General features: G+C 37.6%; 1 protein-coding gene across 2 annotated transcripts in view; it reads left to right on the forward strand.

Moving 5' to 3' along the window:
- Positions 1-20,666, forward strand: part of CACNA1D (calcium voltage-gated channel subunit alpha1 D) — a 171,041-nt gene extending 150,375 nt beyond the window's left edge. For both annotated transcript variants that reach the window (XM_066195629.1, XM_066195628.1), the window contains 8 exons: positions 8,906-9,022; positions 10,681-11,051; positions 11,347-11,373; positions 12,254-12,403; positions 13,412-13,575; positions 16,306-16,427; positions 17,057-17,377; positions 18,370-20,666. In XM_066195629.1, the coding sequence (XP_066051726.1) occupies positions 8,906-9,022; positions 10,681-11,051; positions 11,347-11,373; positions 12,254-12,403; positions 13,412-13,575; positions 16,306-16,427; positions 17,057-17,377; positions 18,370-18,663 (1,566 nt within the window). In that variant the 3' untranslated portion in view covers positions 18,664-20,666. The remainder of the gene's footprint in view (positions 1-8,905; positions 9,023-10,680; positions 11,052-11,346; positions 11,374-12,253; positions 12,404-13,411; positions 13,576-16,305; positions 16,428-17,056; positions 17,378-18,369) is intronic.
- The last annotated feature ends 1,042 nt before the right edge of the window (positions 20,667-21,708 follow it).

Here is a 21,708-nt window from a genome sequence, read left to right on the forward strand (position 1 = left end):
CTGGGCCAATAGATGGGAAGATTTTGGATTTCTTTTTTCCCCATCTTCATCTTTTCTGCTTTTGTCTTTCTAACAAATCAGTAGGAACTCGACTGACCAAATAAAAATGGAAATGCTGTTTCAGAGACCTGAAACGCATGGTTGGAAAAAAAGCCCAGTCCAGCATATAAATGAATAATAAAATTTTAAACTGGAAGCTACAGCATGTCAAATTCAAAGTCATAATGCTGTGTTTGTTAGAACAATTAATTACATGAGGATACAGCTTTAAAACAGAGCTGGATATTTTGCTAAAAGAGATGTTCTGCTTCAACAAGGAATTGATTTCTTGTGATCAATGACCCTGAGATTAGTCCTGTGGGATGTGTTATAGGGAGTTTAGTATAAATAATCACAGAGAATCTTTTTGGCCTTATAATGTATAAAAATTGGGTGCATCCATTTTCAGCCTCTTCATTCCAGGCTTTGTCAAAAGCTTAAATGCTTGTAAAACTTCAAAGTTTTCAAAAGTCTTTGTTCTTATCAACAATTTTCAGCAGCATAATTTATAGGTATATGATCCAGCTTGTGTCTCAAGTATAGAAATCTTGTTAGATGATCCATGAAAACCTTGTAACTATGAAAATACTATTTCAGTTCTTGGAGAGCTAGTAGTAACTGTTTTTTCATTTATTCACTCAAACACTCTAGGTGAACTAATGCTTGCGTATCTCTCTGCTAAACAATATACTAAGAAAAGCAGAAACATGCAGTATCACTCTGTTATCCAGTTTTTCAGGGAAGTTGTGATGATTGTTGTGTCACTATAGCAGAGGTGCTCCAGCATTAATTAATCAAATACGCTGCACATTCAGTATTGCAGCACCTGACTTTGTTAGAAAGACATGAATGGAAAAGATGATGAACAACAATAGAATTTGTCAGCCTTCTCTCCTCTCTGGAAGGGAAAATTATCCTCAGCTGCGCCTGAGTTCCTGACACTGAAATCTGACAACAAATACACGACCTTAATTTTTATTTTTGGCTGTGTATACCCTTTTTTTTAAAAATTTTTTTTTTTTTTTTTGATTAGCAACTTCCTATAATCAGGGTGGTCATGTTACTTCAGCAGCAGCTTTTATTAAGTTTCTCTGACCTAGGTAAGATTTCACAGTGTCTGGTAGTCATGATCAAATCACTGAAACAGCCCCTGCTTTCTGAGCTGCTGGAGATGAGAGCAGCAGAAGCTGGCCTACATCTGGCTGTGATTTTTTGAACTCTGTCATTCAGAACCTCTCTATACTAGGAATTGCTTGCTTAGAGCTTTAAATAAGATGAGGAATGTACTTTTACCAGGCTGATAAGAAAAGGCTTTCCAGCCATCTGATTCTTCTATTTGTAAAGAACAAGAGCAACTGTATTTTCATGTTCTAGTTCACATCTCTCCCCATTTCAGACCACTTGTCATGCTGCAAAATCCTTAAGCAAACCAGCAAATAAAAGCAATGTCACCTGTTCCAATTTGTGTCAAAAGCCATATAAGCCATAAACGCTCTTGTACTTTTGCTGATACCTGTGACTTTCTCTTGGGGTGAATGAACTAGTAAATTAGTGAAGAGGACGTTTCCTAAGGATCTAATAAACCCTGCAGTTCCTTCATTATCTAGCCTGGCTTTCCTTATCTCCTATCTCTTGCAAGAGAGGAAGGAAACAACCTGCTATCAAGATTTATAGTCCCTTCCTAACTTTTGAGTGAAGCAAGAGGTGAGTTACAGTTTTATAATCCTGCTGATTCTTACAGTTGGCCATGTCACACTTTCCTGCCTTCAGAGAGTAACATCCCCTGTGAGAAGGCTCCTTGTGGCAGAATCCATTGTGTTTTAATTCAAAGGACAATTGTTGGGCAAAAAATTAATGGATGTTGCCATTTTCCCTGTTTTATGAGACTGAAACAGCCTTTTTATAAACACAGATAATTTCTTCACCCTCTTTTATTCCTCATGCTCAGGAGGCTGGGTTTTTTACTCTAATTTCATTCAATACTTTTGAAGATACTGAAGGGAAACCCTGTAACTGTCAAATGGCCTAAGGCCCTGTTTTTCCAAGGGAATTGCACTTTTTTTAAACTAGTCCTTTAACTGTAATCTAGGATGTTAAATTGGATGCCTTGCTTTTAGCTAAAACTTTTAAAACATGTACCTCTTATGCTGCTGTCTCTGATGGGATGACTTAACACAGGCAGAAAAGTGATGCTGAATAATTTAAGAATTTTACATCCAAGATAAAAAACGTTTTTAGAACTGCAAAACAAAATCTCCACAATATTACAGCTGGAGTTCAAGGTCATAAAAAGTTACGTTTTCATCAAGAAAAGCACTTGCACAAAAAATGTAGTGTGAAAGACAGTGAGCTATCCACACTGTCTTTAGTTAGCAGAAGAGAAATGCATAACACAGAGTGAAATTCTGTGAGCTCAGAAAAATCCAGTGAGGCTTTCTGGTGGCCTACAGCAGTTGTTTTAATAAGTTCTGTTTCACCAGGTGTGGGAATAAATCTTCCCTTGGAAGCCACATTACTCAGCTAGAGATCCAGTCCATGGACTCAGGAAGGCAGACTGACCACGGAGCATGTGTGAATATACTGTTCATAGAAGATGTTGCCTTCAGAGAGACACACACAGCATTTAATTTCAGGATGAATGAACACTAGAATATACAGAATAAGGGTGTTTTGTCATTAAGACTTAGGCATTTTAACACATGAAACTGAAACTTGCATCCTTTGCCTGACTTTTGTTTGGTTATATGAACACAAAACTTGTTAACTGTGTCACAAGAATGTCCCTGGCAGCTCCCTCATGTTTAGGGGCCAGAACCTCCACCCAATTCCAATAAAGGAAACAGCTTCTTCTGACACTGGGTTTGAGATGTAGTTGGTGCAGGAGAAGAAACAATGGAAGTTTGGATTGAGTTAGAAAATTAAAGCAGAGCTCCCTGTAAAACTAGATTTGCTTTGTGTATGCCAGAGCATGGAGCAGGCAGGAGTTCCTCTTCTTACTCCACAGTAACTTCATTTAGGGTGATTTTTATTCTGCAGAGCTCAGGTTTTCCTCAAGGGTGTAGTATTTGGTGTTAGCCTAACCCAGGCCTGCTGTTTGGGTAATGTCAGAGAGGAGGCAGCAGCCTATAAAGTGAAGAGGGAATGATTATCTGCTTGTGTTGTTAAGGAAGTCTGCCTGCCATGGTTCAAATGGTTCAAATTCCTCCTCACTCAGAAAAGGCCGCTTCAAATGATAACCAACGGCAGTCTGTTTAAATTTGTACATTGTCACCAAAACCATCTTCAGAGCTGCAAGTAACAACATCCCTTGGAACCCCACAGTTTCCCTTCTGCAGACCCGGGGGAATTCACACCCTTTTGAAGGCAAGAGAACAAGATTCTCTGAAATGATGGGTGACCAGTTTGAGTCAGCTGTTTATGCCATTTTTGTGGTGTTACACCTGCTCTGAGGTCACCAACAAAAAGGGCTTCCATTGCCTTCCTTGTGCTATTGGCTGGTACTTATGCAGTGACAACAAATGTATTTTCTGGGTCAGAAAGGGATGTCTTTGTGTAATGATGGAAACTTGTATTGAGCCAAACATTGGTCACATTGCTTGTAAAATAGATGTTAAGCGAAGCATGAACAATTTTAATTACTTTCATCTAGCACAGAGAGGGAATGAACTAATCCTACACTACTTTTCCTATGGAAAACACTTGCTGTAAACTATGTAACACATCTATATTTCATATTTATTTATGTGTAGCCCTCTTTGTTAATACACACAATTAAAAGTTAAAAGATATTTTCTTTCACATCCCAGGTACATAAAAGCACTGATTTATTGGCCTGAGCCTGATTTTGGAAACACATTTCAGAATAAACTAATCATACTTTTTTTTTCCCTGCAAATGTTACAACTATTATTTACCCTGCAGTAAATGGTAATAGAAAAAGGAGAAAGCCAAACCCTCTGGTAGGCATCAGCTGAGGGGTTAATTTGTTGCTCAGGTCCCATTTAATTGTGCTGGCATGTTCCTGTGGTGCTCACAGAAGGGCTCAGAGCTTTGGTGCAGCTGCAGCGCGCTCAGCGCTGGGAGCCGGCTCTGCCAGGATGGAGAACTCTGGGCAATCAAGACTTGAATACTATGTCTCTTATATCCACTGCTATAGTGTAGGTTGTTCAGATGTTTTTCTGCATGCTTATTTCCTTTTTAAAGTAGTCCTGTCATTGTATTCTGTTCATACTAACCTCAGTTTATTTTTATGTTAAAGTGTCAGTGTAGCTCTGAGGTGTTTTACTCTTTGTCGTTTTCTTTGCTCTAAAATAAGCAGATAGTAAAAACATGTTCTTTACTTATAAATCTAATGGTTTACAGGAATGTTTTTAGAGTCATAGGCTTCCAGGATTATGAAGCTCTGAAAACCTAAGCATTTAGAGTTCTTATTTGTGCTTTATTACAGTTCAAGTGAGTTTATATAGCAATATGCATAAATATATATCATCGTTCTAAAGTCTGTGAATCAAAGATTGCTGGTGTCTTCCAGTTCCTGGTGTCATTCTGAGATGCCTTAAAAGAGGGACTACTGGATGTTTTACTGACTGGAGATAGTGTGGGTGACAAAGATATTTAAATAAGGGTAGTGTTCTTGCACTTCTTAAAATAAGCTTAAACTGCATCTATTGTTGGTTGTAAGGTTGTCTATTGTAGGGTTGGACCATACCTTAAAATGGTTGTGGACTGAATTTAGGTACAGGGAAAATTATCTTTTTGTAGTTCCAGGGTTTATAAGCATTTGACTTTTTTACTCAAAGTCATGACTGGAGTCTTGCATTATACACAGATTTCTTAATACAAGATGTATGTTTTAAATGGTGTTTCTCTTTTATGCATACTATAGGAAGTTGATTTAAAATCTATTTGGCATTTGTTAAAAGTGGTCTTTTCAAAGTGTTTACATGTTTAACTTCAAAATGTTTTGATGTTTTGGTGTGAGGTGCCTTTTAAGCCCCTTAAGGCATATCTCTAAATAACCTGTTTAGAGGTACAGTTATTGGTCATATGATATCTTTTGTCACTGAGGATGAGGGACTCCTACATTTCTGTTATTTTTTGAAAACACATCTGTATCCTCTCAATGGTTTGTCAGAGACAGGGACATCAGTCATTGTCTCTTGAGATGTTATCTAGGACCCAGCACTGGAGTTTCAGTGCCTTGTGCCATCCAGAAAACAATGCAGGTGCTCTTGTGCCTCCAGAGCACAGCTGCACAGAATTATCATGTTCATCTGAAGTCATTCTGGGCATTTACAGGAAAGCCTAATTAAAGACGTGCTTGGGTTTCTCATGTAATTATGTTGTTCAGCACTCTGTGTGTCACTGCTTTGCTAAGTAACCTTTGGACTGATACTTCCCATCCTTCTTTCATCTACAAGGGAAAAAGATGAAGCAAAGAAGGAATGAAAAATTAAATTTTGGATAAATAATGTGTCTGAACAAGAAATAACCTCTTTTGCAAACTTCCAGTGAAATCTGTAGAACAGAGTTAGAGCCATGCTTAAGAACTGTGAGGAAGTAATTCCTCTATAACACTCAATTTTGACTTTTTTAAAAAGTAATTATAACATAATGCTTCAGAAATGTGGCACATCTTGAATCTCTGAATGTAATGAAAGTCTTATGAACTTCTACTTAGAGTAATAACCACCTCCTAAGAACTTTAGCAGTCCTAATGAAAAAGAAACAAGCACACCTCTGGCAAGGCTAGACAATTCACTATCAGGCTATCCTTTTGGAAAAGCCCCATCTGGTCAGCTTTTGGTTTTATCTCTGATTTAAATGCAGCAGGTTTTAGAATATCACAAATTGAGGACGTGGAGTGCTCCCATTGCTCTATTGTGTGTTACATTGTCACCAGGGTTCTTTCTGGGTAGACTAAAATGTGCAATATTGTGTAGGGAATGTGCATCTGAAGGATCCTTCTCTGTAAACTAAAGAAGAAATGTGAGGAAGGTTGGTTTGATATTTGTGTGTGCCCTTTTTAAAAAGAGATCTTTGGTTTTGAAGCGCTTGAAGGTAAAGTCAAATGTTTTCTCAGTCCATGCTGCCTCTTCAGTCTTTGCAGAGCACATTAACTGTGGTTCAAATGAGGGATTTTCCTACTGACATAAAAGTACCAGTTCCTGTGTTTTTCTGTCAGTCCCACTTTAGTGGTAGCTGACTGATCTAATGAAGAATTGTCTATCAGTAAGAGCTCAGCATGAGCATTAGTATCATTATGTGGTGCTCCTCATCATAAAAAAGTTTCTTAGATTACTTGGAATGCTGTTGGATTGCACCATGTAAAATGAAACAGTAAGTGGGAGTAATCATTTTAAGGAGAAAGTTCACAAAATTATTGTAGGTCATTAAATAAACTGAGGAATATTTCAGTTCTGTAGACTGGTGTTGCCTGAGAGGTTCAGTGCTGGCTGTGAGTGAATAAATCTGCTGGGTTTAGTGTAATGAATACATACCTGGTGATCCAGGTTTCTTTTTCCACTGTTGACTGTGTAAATGCAAGAGGTCTGTTACTTGGAAATGAGTATTGCTGGAGAGAGATGAGATGATAAAGCCTGCCTGCTTTCTCTTGAGTAAAGGAGGGGTAATTCACCAAGAAGTAAGCCAGAAGGCAGTTGGAAATGTAATCAAAATTAAATTACTATTCAGTGTGTTGCTGTCAAACACGTGGCTTTTCTCAGCTGCCAGGCATATATTTGTGGGGCTTTGTCACAATTTGGCACACAGGAGTATGAGCTAGTAGATTTTGTCAGAGTTAAATTTTGTCAGAGTTAAATTTTGTCTGTTGCTGCTCTCTGACAGTGCTGTGTTCAGAGAAAGGCTCAGCTCGAAGGCAGCCTGGGCTGGCTGAAAACTCAGAGCTTGTGTGCAGTCGTAGAGCAGCACGCTCAGCCAGAGTTGAGAGATGGGCTCCTCGAGCATGAATAACTCTGGACAGTCAAGACTTTGCTGTGTCTCTTATGTTCAGTGCTGTAGTGTAGGTCTATTCAGGTATTTTTCTGGATGCTAATTTCCTTATTTTAACAGTTTTCAAATTGTATTCTGCTCATACTAAGCTCAGTTTATTTTTATTTTAAAGTACCTGTTGAAGTTTTTTGTTGTTTTTAGTTCTCTTTGCTCTAAAGTCAGCAGGTAATAAGTGTGAAATGCAAGTAGCTCTTCTAGCTAATGGTCAAATAACCAAAATATAATAGCAGTCTATAGTAAATAAATACTGCATTTGCCTCTGCCAAATAAATAGAAGCCTCTGGTCTTCCACTTGAATAACTGTACCTTAAAGAGTTAATTTTGCTTCCCTTTAGCACCTTGCAAAATGATGACATTAGCAACCTTGCTGAGGTTTTGACTATGCAATTGGCATAAGTGGGAGAAAGCACAATGTATTCATGAAACGAGTATATTGTATATTAACTCACTAGTAAATGATTTTTAGAGCCTTGTTCAATTATAACTCTCAAAGTTCATCCCTGAGGAAGAAAATTGAATTGCCAAATAGCTGTAGATAATATGATTAGTCAGGTACCTTTTTCAAGAAGGGAAATACTGCAGTGAGTTAAACCTGGAGTGGAGCCTGTAGTAAATTTACACCATTAAGGTTCAAAGCTTTTTGGTTCATCCCTTTCCAGGTTCTGATTGCCCACACTGCATAAATGACATTTTTTTTCTCTGCAAAGTAGCTGTTTCTGTTTTGAGAGATGTTTTGAGTGTGCTCCTGGGAATGTGTGAGGAAACAGCATGAATGAGACCAAGCCATGTTTGGGGTCCTCCAGGGTCTCTCAGCTCCTTCTGCAGTTCTGAAACAAAATTCTCAACACATCCTTGTGGTATCCCAGGGCAAGTAACATGCAATGTCAGTGTTGTGCTGGGACAGCGCTCACATCTCCTTCAAAAATGCTAAAAAAGTATAAATCAGGTTTGTGGATCATAATTAAAAACTGAGCCAAGTGCTGTGCAGGATTTTTAGTTGTATAAGTGTAGTGTTAGTAAAGGGTTAAACACACACATCTTGGATTTCTTCTGGGGAGATAAAAGAAGTTTCTGGGAAGAACAAGATTGTGTTTCTTGCTTTGGACCATAACAGCCAGAGTTATATCAGGAAAAATATTTTCTTTTTGGAGTAAAGCCTGTACAAAGCACTGAGTTCTTGGCATAGGTTATGATATATCTTTCCTCCCTGATGTGCTGGTCTGTCCTGGACAGTTTCAGCATTATCCCTTTTCTTAAATGTTGCTTGTGGTAGCAAACTTGAGAGGAATATGAACTGATGTACTCTGAGCCTCTGCTGCTGTAACTCAATGGTTTTCTGTCCTAAACTAAAGCTTTCAATCAAATATCTGCAAATCACTGTGCAGTGCAGATGAGCTGGAATTATTTCACCGCTTTCTTTTCCATCTGAGCTCTGCTAAAATTGCTGCTGCTATAGCAAAGATCTCCTTGTGTTTCCTTTGTTGACACAGGCTGCAGACATGTTTTGAACATTTAATCTACATCTCATTGAAATGCATTTTATTATAGTTCTTGCTGATTACTTATACCTTTTAATAAGATTTATTTTTTTTCTATAGGGGTCCATAAACATCAGTGGTGTTTTAGTCAGTATCTACACTGTGATAATAAAGACATGATCACCTCAACATGGTGGTACTGGAATATATAAACCTTTTATTAATAACAGTAAAGGGACTTACAGCAGGATGCATCCTCTGTGGATGTCAGCATACAGAAACTGTTAATTGTCCTTTAAAATAAATTTAACACCTGTAATTAAAAAGCAAAAAGGAGTTTGTATTCCTAATGTATTATGGTATTGTCATTGATTTAGGCAGGACTAAGGACACTTCATGATATTGGCCCAGAAATACGCCGAGCTATATCCTGTGACTTGCAAGATGATGAACCAGAGGAAAACAATCCAGAGGAGGAGGAAGATGTTTATAAAGTAATGTCAGAACCCAACCATGTGAATTGTTTTTTGTATAATATGAGAGTAAAGAATGACCTTATCCTTGAATATGAAATAATATAATAGTAGCAATACTTTTAAACCCCTCAAATTAGAAAACATAACTATTATATAAATAAGTATATTTTATTAAATCCATAAAAATGGGTTTTTTGTATAAAATGAGAGTAAAGAATGACCTTATCCTTGAATATGAAATAATATAATAGTAGCAATGCTTTTAAACCCCTCAAATTAGAAAATATAACTATTTTATAAATAAGTATATTTTATGTATAAATCTATAAAAATGATATATCAGGACACTTGCATTTCTTCATAAATTTAGGAAGCAGTTCCTGAAGGTTCTCCTGCCCCTAATTCTTTCTCATTATTTCTTATTTTTTCTTAAACAAATTCTATCAAAAGGTATGAACCTTGCCATCTCAAATTTTGATAGTGGCAAGGTTGAAACTGGTTTTAACCTCTGCAGTGGCAGATAGGAAGAAGAGAATGGAAGTCTATGCAAGCAAACCACAGCAGAACACAGAGCTGCATATTTTAAAATGAATGCATGGGGTTACATAGAGGTCAGCTAAATATAAATGCCACTTCCAATCCCATTAGGAATATCAATAAGAATCAATCAGAAAAAAGATAAGGTTTCATCTTTATGCTGTTTAATCCTAAATGGTGAACATATAAATTTGGTGTTACAATCAGAGGCAGTCTGCAAACCATTTGTCAGCCAGCAAGAAAACTTTTTTTTTCACAAGCATTTCAGAAGAAGCAGATGTAAAATCATGCTTCTGCAGGAATTACAGCAGAAGCCCCATAGCTTGCTACTGTCCTTTGCAAAAAGGAGGATGTGGCACTGGAGACAGTGCCTCAGCTGCCATCAGTAGATGCATTTCTCTGCCAACCATCATTACCTCCTGTCTTCTCTAGATTGAGCTGCAACTCAGACTGCTGTCATCCAGGACCCACACCTGGCTAGACAGGGAGGCTCCCTAACCTGGGTCAGGTGTCCAAGAGAGCTGCATGTCACAGTCATAACTTAGCACCTCATCCTCTCTTTCACCATCCATTACACCCCCAGGGCTGAAAAACAGAAACTACTCTTTCTTGTACCTCTGTGAGAAGAAAGAATGGAAGCACTGAAGCTGAATGTTCCCTACCTGGGATTTGCTTGCAAGCTGTTGCATGGCACTCCATCCTGTCTGAGTGGCGCCTGCTGCAAGCGGGTGCTCCGGGAGAGCAGGAGAGAACTCCACCAAAGCGTTCCCAAAAATTAAGCAAACATGTCTCTTTCTGAGGAAGCTGCTGCATGTTCATGTGTGGGAATCTAGGTTTCTCCTGCGTAATAAAATGTGGAGAAAGCTGGCTATGTCACTTTTTAGTTGTGTGGAAAAGAATAATGATCACAGCATACTGTTGATTTGACTCTGAAATACGATATTGTCATCACCACAATCACATCTCTGTCACTTCAGGAGATCCCATCTGAAGCATCATAAAATTAGAAAGAAAAATCACAGGTTACTTGAATTGCTACTTTTCTGTGCATGTAGGAGAGAAAAGTAAGTTGTCACTGTCAAGAGTATGTTCTGTTAAGGTATCTGATATAATTTTTTCTTTCTCTTCCCCTAAAACAGAGGAATGGTGCCCTCTTTGGCAACCACATAAACCATATTAGCAGTGACAGACGAGATTCATTTCAGCAGATCAACACCACACACCGTCCCTTACACGTCCAGCGGCCTTCAATCCCCTCTGCAAGTGACACTGAGAAAAACATGTATCATCAGGCAGGAAACTCTGTGTACCACAATCATCATCATCATCATCACAACTCGGTAGGAAAGCACGTTCCAAACTCAACCAATGCCAATCTCAATAATGCCAACGTGTCCAAAGTCCATGGAAAACACACAAGTTATGGAAATCGTGAGCACAGATCTGAAAACAGTTACCGTTCACACTCCAGGACTGACCACGAGAAGCGCAGAAGGCCGAGCAGTAGGAGGTAAACCTAAATATGTCCTTGTTTTTATGTAAATGCATAAATACACTATAGGAAACTTAAGCTAAGTGAAATTTATTTGAATCTTTATTTGTGTTGCCTACCGATGTATGAGCTGTATTTAAAATCTAGCTCTGATGAATGGGAAATGCATAAAGCTTCACTGGGTTTGAAAGTTTCGAAGTTTTCTTTAAAGTGAAATCTCTAGTTACAGCACAGACATTGTAATCACCAAAGAATTTCTCCAAATGACTTGTTCTTAAAATATTTTTCTCATTTTCATGGCCTACCTGGATAGAACACGCTACTATGAAACATACATTAGGTGAGTTGATATTCTGACATAATTGAAGAGGACAGGAAGTTTTTCTCCTTTCCTTTTTCTTTTTTTTCACCTTTCCTGTTTCTTTTCTGAAGTAACTGTATAACAATGCATATGCTTGGCAACTCAAATGACAATTTTTAGGTCAATTTTTATACTGCCTGTTCTAAAAGGACGACCTTCTGGTAAAGTTCAAAATTATTCAAGCCCTTCTGAAAGTCTAGGCAGGTTTCTACAGTTTTCAACAGGCTAAAAATCACACCTGATTGTAGCCCCTGTTAAAAATTGACTTCCCAAGACTGGAAAAATCACTGGTGTTAGTTTTGATTAGTGTTAATGTGTACAGTTCCTTTTATAGGGGACACCAAATCTTGCCTGGTCTTTTGTCTGAATATTTTCGAAGACACTTCTTAAAATATAGGATTTATTGTTTTAATTGAAGTGCATTGGTAAATGGATACATAATGGTGGTTTTAATGTCTAGATTTGCATATCCATTTCAGATTTCTTTTTGAATACCTCAGTGAGAACTTTTTAATATTTGAGCCATTTGGCAAACTTCAGGCTTAGGAGAGAGGCTGTATTTTTCCAAATGACAATGTATATCATATAAAAATGTCTTGAATATATTTGATTTCACTAAGCATCCTTTTATTGTTTTTCTATTGTACCACAAGGAAATAAAGGAAAGCCATCTTTAAGAAACAGATACATCATTTGTGTTCTGAACTGCACTGTTATAACACCACATTCTGAACTAGAGAGTTAATGCTTGTCTTTTTCTTTTCCTCTTTGAAGCACATTGAAAGAACTGTGTTTACAATAAACAATATATAATTGATATAAATAGAAAAAAGAGTCATTTTTTGGTTTCTGCTCACAGATCTGACACTGGTGATGGGCGCCGACCGACCATTCGCCGGGAAGAACATGAAGTCCAAGACTATTGCAATGATGATCATTATCTGGCAGAGCAGGAGTATTACAGTGGAGAAGAATATTATGAAGATGACAGTATGTTGTCAGGAAACAGGTGAGGACATTTGTTAAATAAACTATTGTTAAATAAAAATATTTGTTAAATACAATAACATGCAAAAATATTTCAGTATTTTAGGTACACTGATGTAAAGGCTTCACTAAGCACACTCACACTGCAAATTCTCTAATGAAATTAGTACTCCACAACTGCTGAAATGGGAAATGATGGGGAGGAAAGAAGAGTATTCCAAAGATGGAATGTTTTCCTTCTACTGAATACATTCAGTAGCATCTCAAAAATAATCTCCACTTCTGTCCATTTTTTAATTTTCAAGTCCAGCCCAGAAGTAGAGGAATTTATTGCCATTTTATCTTAGATCCTTACAGCTTAGAAGTGCATATGCTCAACTGCCAGACATGCTTAATTCTCCTCCTCTTCTCCTGCTATATGGACTACATTTACCAGCTGAATTCTGCCAAGATTGGCCCCCTAATATGCATCACATTGGTTTGCATAAAAGCTGAGATTTGCATGAAAGCTAAATTTTACAGAATTCTCAGATCACTAATTTTTTTTTTTTGTATGATAGATAGCATCAAGTAACACCCTTCCAAGATCTGATTTTAAACATAAGAATATCCAGAATGTAAGAGGCTTAAATGCATTCTGAGCTTCTGTGCTCCTGCGCCTTACCCAGGGTTCTCAAGAGAGCATGGCAGGGGTAGAAGAGAGTATATATTTTATTTTTTTCAGCAGTGTATGACTGAGATCTTACATTTTTGCTTGTACTGGTAAGAATAAATTCAGTGAAAAAACAATATGATTAAAAATTTAACTTGAGAATTGACCATGTAACTGTACTAGTACAGAAGTATATGCCCTCTTACCAAATTCTACAGAAACTGGATTTTAAATCTGAGTTGCGCAATTATAGAAGGCAGTGTTTAATTATCTTGCTGGAGAGTGAGTAGACTTGAAAATCTTTTAGAAGGAAGCTAATTTTGCAGCTGTTGACAAAAACTCACTGAAAGAATTTTTTTTTATTGTTTTTTAATGCAGACATAGATATGATTACCACTGTAGATATCACTGCCATGACTCAGATTTTGAGAGACCAAAAGGTTACCATCACCCACATGGGTTTTTTGAGGAAGATGATTCACAGATCTGTTATGATACAAAAAGATCTCCTAGGAGACGGCTGCTACCTCCAACACCACCACGTAAGTACATTAAGGACAATTTGTTTGCAAATCTGAAATAAATCAAATGCATTCAGACAGATTCCAGTTTAAAAAGGCTTTTTTAAAAAAATGTGGATTTTAAGCATCTTATTTGAGATTGATATTGGTACTTTATTCTGTTATCTCAGGAACAATGCTTAAAATTCTGTGTTTCTTCTGAGGGAGAAGATGTTTCAATTTATAGATAGAATTAGCATTGTCAACAGATGTTTTTTTCCTGTTTCTTTAATTTTCATTTCTTCTCTTCCTTATATCTCTATCCCTTGGTTTTTCCTTATCCCAAGGACAATATTGCTTTATCTTCATTCCTACAAGATGTCTTGCTTCTCGTCTTGCAATTCTGTCTTTGCATGTTCCAGGCCATACTGCAGAGAACAGCAGTGCTAATCCTCTGGTGAAACTAGGCACAGACTCAGAATTCTTGGGTTTGGTTTTTGACCTCTGACGCTTCACAGAGAGGAAGTACTTGAGGTGGCACTAGAAGATCAAAAGCAACCTCTTTTTTTTAAGGCTTTTTCTTGTCTCAGAGATTCTCAGGTGTATTGAGATCATTTTATATCTGAGGTACAGTTTCAGACTGTTTAAAGCTACAGAAAGCTGTGGTCAAAGGCAGCAGAAAAATGAATATTTGTGTAATAAAGGTAGCATTCTCCATCAAACTGCCAGTATTGGATCCACACTCAACTCCTTATAACAAGACTGGCATGCTGTCTGCTGTTTGGCTTTCTGCCCTTAAGGGACACAGGGACAGTATGAGTCTTGCACTACAGAAAGTAAATAACTCAGCTGAACAATCGTGAAGGGTACAGAAAGCTGCTGTCTTTCAACAGCAGATGGGAAATACATCAGATGAAGGAGAGACTGTGAAAGGAGAACCTTGTACATCTTTCTACAAGATTTTCTGATAGCAGAGGAATTTTAAGCCAAAGAAACAGAGAGATGCTTTGCATATCCATTCCACAGGTTGCAGGAGAAAAACTTTCATGTGAAAATTGTCCTGGGTCTGCCCATGAAAGTGTTTTGAGTAGAGAGCTGCAGGTTCCTTCTAACTGCATTCTTGAAGATAAGGTTTTAATGATGGTGTTTGGCAGTCATTTATTTAGAGGAAGTTATGCTTTTTATCTCATCTACAGGGGACTAGGTTAAGGTACTAGATAAGAGTATTTGATATCCTAGTATAAGAGGACCTAGTTCTGATCAAAGTTGCATAAAGGGTAATTTAGGAAGTCCTTGACTTTAACCAATGTAATGTCATAAGAGCAGTCAGATGTCAGACCTCCTGTCATAACCATTTATTTAATATTCTGGGAAAGAGTTGAGAGATTTTAGCAGCTCAGTATCTGAGCAGAGGTTAAAAGAATCTCAAATCTGTTATTTGTTACTAGTGTATGGGCTGTTTGGCCTGAGGAAGCCTTGATCATCTCACATAAATAAAGAAGAAAGAAAAAATAATAATAAAAAAGGACATGCACATTGCACTAAACAGTTCCTGCTAGCATCTGATGCAGTCCAAGTGAACATAACATCCAGTGCCTTGGCTGAGTATTGCAGTCAGTAAACTGAGCTCCATGTCAAGCTTTTTGGATGTTTCTATACCAAACTCATCAGCACAGCTTCCAGATGTGTACTGAGCAATGACTGAGATTTTCTTTCAGCCTCTTCTCTGCAGAGAAGCATGTGCAAGGAAGTGTGGCTTGCTTTGGATGATGGGACTTTTTGGGTTGCTTATTATACATTTTGGCATTGGGACATTCAGCATATTAGGATCAGGAGCTAAGGCTTACATTCCTGTATTTGGATTTGCTATAGAGACAAGGGAGAGAGACAGTTTGCTTTAGTTGGAGAGAATCACCTCGAGGAGGTGCCTGTTTTAGTTCAGTGGCTCTTTGTTAGTATCCAGCATAAAGTGTCTGATGGTAACTCTGGGGTGCCATGACTCTATGGCACTTAACTTGGTACAGCCAGGTTCTCTCCAGTGTCCCACCCCAGTGCTTGCAGCTGTGAGGGTGGATCTGGATTCGAGCTGCAGTTCAGCATCCAGGCTTTCTGTGCATTGAAGCTGGCACAGGGAATGATACCCATGTGCTTCCCATCTTTCTGCAGGCTTTCAACAAGATCATCTGTAACATCAGCCAAACATCTTGATTCAGTTCAGATTTCAAATTTTTTTATTTATTTCTGTCATGAAAATGCTCCTAACAGCAGAGACCATGGATGATCGCTGTCCTAAACAACAGAATAAACACCAGGAATTGACAACCTGAGTTGACTTGGGTATGGTTTTACATATTGCATTTTGCTTCCAAGGAACTGGAGATTTCATATTTCCTTTGGGAAATCTGTTTTATTAGAATCAAGAGCTTGAAGCCATGGGGAGGAAAGAAGAAAGTCACAGCAGTTTATAGCAAAACTCTGCAGTTGAGTGTCTAAGCCAGTCAGCTGCATCAGACAACCTTGTTTTCTGAAGCAGCTGTTCCAATTTTGTCATGTTAGGTTGCTTCTGTGATTTCTACCTGGGACTGTTTTTGCTTATGTGATTAATATGTCCTTTTTCTTATAACCAGCTGCTTGCTTCTATTAGCACAACTTGTTTCTTACTGGAGGATCTGTTTTTATTTGTATCATAGTTCACTCACCCTGGAATTCTGGAAATAATAGACTTTGAGGAAAAATATTTTGTTTTTCTAATGAATTATGGTTTCCCTGTAGCACATAGACGATCTTCCTTTAATTTCGAATGCCTCCGCCGACAAAGTAGCCAAGACGAGATCCCACTCTCTCCTAATTTTCACCATCGCACAGCTTTGCCACTTCACTTAATGCAACAACAGGTAAATCAAACTCTTCCTTAACTAACAGTGAATTACATCTTTCCAGCCTGTACATTGCACTCCTGACTTCCACTGCTCTTTGAAGCAGTACTGGTGTATTTGTTGCTAGACATAAGGCTTCTCAAACATCGACCTTGTACAAAACACAGAATGAGTAGCCTCCCGCTTTGACTCTGAGTGTTCACAAAGAGCCATCACGCCCAAAATTTTGACCAGGACTGCATAATACAGCAGCTGTCTATTAATCTTTGCCCAGACCGAATCTGTTACTGACAATTTACAAGAACAAGATAGACACCTTCTGAGGCTCAGTGCCCAGCTTGGAAAATGCTGACAGCTTCCTATCCTGTCCTGGACAGAAGGAATATTTCTATAATTTGTTTTCTTTAATATATTCTTCAAGCAAAAAGATTTTGTGATATGAGTAAAATGGAAAAATACCATTTTGTCGTGTCAATTTACCAGTTCCAGTCCTGTTCCTCTCTTACATGGCTGCTACATGTCAGAAGACATTATTAACTTTGTGTAGCTGCTGCCTGAAAAATTGGTTTGAGCTAACTGCTGAAGTGAGAAATGAGCATGACTGAGTATTTGAAAACACTGACTTCTAAAATTCTTCCTTTTACCAGGTGATGGCTGTGGCAGGTCTGGATTCCAGCAAAGCTCATAAACATTCACCGAGTCGTTCAACGCGTTCCTGGGCCACCCCACCTGCCACCCCTCCCAACAGGGACCGTTCCCCCTACTACACCCCTCTGATCCAGGTGGACAGGGCTGACTCCACAGAGCACATGAATGGCAGCCTGCCTTCCTTGCACAGGAGCTCCTGGTACACGGATGATCCTGACATTTCCTACCGGACATTCACACCAGCCAGCCTGACTGTCCCGAATGACTTCAGGCACAAACACAGCGACAAGCAGAGGAGTGCAGACAGCCTGGTGGAGGCGGTGAGTGCTGCAGGGACCTCTGCAGGAGCCCAGAGTGTCTGTCTGTGCAGTTTTGGGGTGAACTTTTAAAAGCACATAATTAAATTCACATCACCTCTCTAAAAATGGATTTTTAGTTTTATAGCCACAAACTGGTTTTAGGTAAAGAGCGGAATTTATTCGTTACTGTCGTGTAGCAAAGGATTTCTACTGAATCCAGATTAATCAGAGAACTAAAGATACTTCAAAATTTTGAAATTTATGTTTTCTAGATGAGCATCAATTCTGAAGTATCTTTCCACAGTGGCAGTGGGGAAGAGATGATGTATATGCCTATTCTGTGGTTTCTGTAGAAATAAATCCCCATTTTTACAGTAATCTGTATAAAAGATCAAAAATTCCATGAATCAGCGTACTAAATGCAGAGAGGAGAATAACAACTGCAAGGATTGATTTGTAGGTGTACTAAAGAATGCCAAGAATTCCCTTTTATACTAAAAAAAGATTTGAAGATAATGTGTGTGCAGCATTTCTGAATCATAGTTAATGTTGTAGCTTTCATCCGTCACTTCCTTTCCATTGCTACAAGCTAAAAAACACATTTTGGTATGTTTTTCCAAACAGGAATTCAACATCTTTTTTCCATGTACTTTAAAGTACAGAGAACATCTAAAATTCTATATTTCAGACAACTGTTCTAACTGCACCATCTGAGTCGTATTAACTGTTGTCTTTAGTGTATCATCCTGATGATTGATGTTTAGCAAAGAATACCACCAAATCTCTAGGGAGAAGTGTCAGATGTACTGCAGCACCACTTACATTATCACACATCACGGTGTGGAGACTTTTCATTGTTGATTTAATTGTTGTTTACCTGAACATTTGGCTGTGGGTTGCTCCAGTGATTCAGCATGGGGTTTCTAGTGCTTTCCATGAATGAGCAATGTTATGATCTGTGTGTTGTTCTGTAATTCCACTGAAATTCTCACTCTCTCACCTCCCTCTGCCAGGTACTTATATCTGAAGGCCTAGGAAGGTACGCAAAGGACCCTAAATTTGTTTCGGCTACGAAACACGAGATTGCTGATGCCTGTGACATGACTATTGATGAGATGGAGAGTGCAGCAAGTAACCTTCTCAATGGAAATATCAGCAATGGGGCCAATGGGGATATGTTTCCAATTTTAAGCAGACAAGATTATGAACTTCAAGATTTTGGTCCTGGCTACAGTGACGAAGAGCCGGAAACGGGACGATATGAAGAAGACTTAGCTGATGAAATGATATGCATTACAAGCTTATAGTATTTAGCAAGGAAAATGTTCTAATAACAGAAAAAGTGCCTCATAGTTTCAAGATGCTAGGCACTAGCTGGAATGAATAACCAATCCAAGTTTTGTATGAGTGATGTCACACCTCAAGGAAGCCATAACTAATAAATTCATTATCTCCAGGTTGCCGAAACGTGAACAGAGCTGCAGTAGGTCAAGTCTCCTCCCACAGAATCTTCAGTTCCTCTGTAGGAATAAGGTTCTTTTGAAACCAAGCAGATTGTGACAATCAGTTTTTTGAGGGCTAGAGCAGGATTCTGAGGTGTAATATCTTGCCTGTCTTTCAACCTTGTGCTGCTGTCCTTCCTAGTAGAGCAGGATTTTGTCAGTGACAATGTCTGTAGAAGTCTGGCACAAGATTGTGCAAGGAAACAGCAACATGAGATGAGTGATGACAACCAATAATGTCATTACCTCAGTGCTCAAAGCATATCAGATACCCCTTGCATATCCATTCTAACATTGTTTTTCAAACTTGCCTCCTGATTTCTTAATGCTCTTCTGAAATACAATTTGTCATGCTCTACCTGTTAGAGATCATTGGAAAAAGAAGTTATATAAAGAATAATCCGTCATATGTAACATCAGTTTACATAGGAAAATATCAATCAGATGGTCTGTTTTATGACTATCATGTTAAGGGCAAAATATACTGGAATAATTGCATTCTTACTAATGCACTTGCAACCAGGTTATAGTAGAATTAGGTAAGATAGTTTGCTAAAAATTATATAGTAGAAAATATTGTAAATTAATTGTAATATACAATGATTTGTATTTGTAAAGAGATGTTCTATATTTTGTAATTATTGTACCGTAATTGAACTGCAGCAATATTTATGGACCCTAATTATTGTAACTCTCCACAGAATTCTAGATAGAAGTATTTTTACTTGGAATATATAGATCTATAGCTTAAATATTTAAATAGAGCCACCTCTCAGTGTAAATCTCTTTTTGGGATAAAGTGTCAAGTTTGAACTTGGCAACAGATCAGATCTTTTTTTAAAATAATTGAGTCTAATGAATCTCTCTTTACAAAAGGGATGCATCATTGACTACTCAATCTTATACTTGGAAAGGTAAAAAATTAAAAGTAATTTCAACTTTTTTTTTCTGACTGAAAAGTAACTTCTAATTTTATTTTTGTAATAACCCCATGCAAAAAACCCCTACACCCAAAAACCATGGCAAGTTCATGCCAGGGTATTCCTGGTCATGAGGCAATTAGTTTTGACAAAGTGTAATACCTACATACCCTAAACTGACACAGGAAATATCTGAGGTAGAAAATACTTCATAGGTAAATGAAAATGCTTTGCTTCAGTACTACTTTCTCAGCTTGGAAAGAGATGAAATGTGATAGTATGATTCTACACAGAACCAAAAACCTTGATATAAAAATATATTATTTTATTGCCTTTACCTTTCTGTTGTTCTATGTGTACTATTTCAAAGATTTATTTTTATGCAATCAAGAGAGGGCTTTGATATTGTTCACAATGCAGTAAAACCCTGAAATGTCTTTGAGGCTGAAATGACCTTGGAGGATAATTAAAACACCCTGAAAGCTACTTGTCTACATTGTTAGCACTGGATAACAATGACTTGTTCTAACAAGTTATCTTATCAGGTTTTACCTGTAGTTCCTATGCTAGATAGCAATCCAGTTCACATTTTTACAAATGTGATGTTTAAAACATGTCAATAAACATTTTGTACATAATGACAGTTTCCTATGAATAGCTTACAGACTTCCTCTGAAATCATTCTTATTTCAAATGCCAGGATAAGAACTTAAAGGTTTGTAAATTATTTCTTGACCTACATCATTTTGTATTAAAACAAATGCAAAATGTTCTCCAAATAAAACTGTGTAATAATTTTATTATACTTGGGAGTCCTTTTACTAATGATTTTTCATAAAGAAGTTCCAAAGGTTAAATTCAATTTGCAATGTTGTAAGAATGGGAGGGAATGTGTGAAATAAGTATCAGTCTGCAGCATCACAACATGCAAGTCTTTTATGAATGGTTGCTGTTAACCACAAAGAAATAAAGCAGTTAGAGTATTCATGTGCAAAAGGGATTGCTACTTCCCTAGAGACAGACCTATGGAAATTATTAGGAAATTTTGACTAAAATACTCTGAAACATCTAAAGAAATTTTCCGTGCTGTCTTGGGAAGGTCTTGGCTAGGTTACCCAGCAATTCTCACTTTGTTACACTTTCCCAGCTTACAGAAACAGAATCTGGGAGGCCAAAAGGGAGCAATCCCTGTGAAATAACAATGAATAGATTTCAAAGTTCTACCTACTGTGGTGAACCCACTTCTGATAACCACCCTCAAGGCAACTGAAGTTAAACTTTAAAAAGAAAAGGAGGAAAACAATCTCAGACTTGTATTTTGTCCAGCATGGACGTTTGATAGCTCGTCAGGTTTGGCAGATTGAACAGAGTGACAGGATTTTTAATTCGTGATTTCTCCAAGGAGACAGAAAACAGTATGCTGACCTCACTGTATGCTCTTTGCCCTCAGCCTTTAATAGTCTGATGAGAGACTCTTTAAGATAGATAAGAAATTTTATGAGAGAACTGTTTGCGAAAATAAACAGGAAAAATGAAGGAAATTTAGGTGCAGACCATGTTCTATGTAGTTATTGGCTTAGGGGAGAACATTTGTATAGATTCAAAGAATACTTGTTTGGTTTTACTACAGAAATATGTGGTAACAAGTAATCAATATATGCATAATTATGTGGTAATCGGCACTCTTAGAATACTATCAATCATAGTAATTAGTACAAAAACCAGAAGACCTCTCAAAATTTAAATCATCATTTATGAGACTGCAAATTTGTTTATATATGTATTTAATGAGAGAAAATACTAGTAAAAAATTAAACACAGGTAAGTATTCTACAGTAAAGTAAATTCATTGAAAAAATGAATCTATAAAATATGTTCATATTTGAACAGTGTCTTTTTTTAGAGCTTGGCTGACAGAAGAATTGAGAGT

This window comes from Chamaea fasciata, unplaced genomic scaffold (genome assembly GCF_029207755.1).
Source record: "Chamaea fasciata isolate MVZ Bird 193981 ecotype frontalis unplaced genomic scaffold, bChaFas1.0.hap1 SCAF_13, whole genome shotgun sequence".
Taxonomy (NCBI): domain Eukaryota; kingdom Metazoa; phylum Chordata; class Aves; order Passeriformes; family Sylviidae; genus Chamaea; species Chamaea fasciata.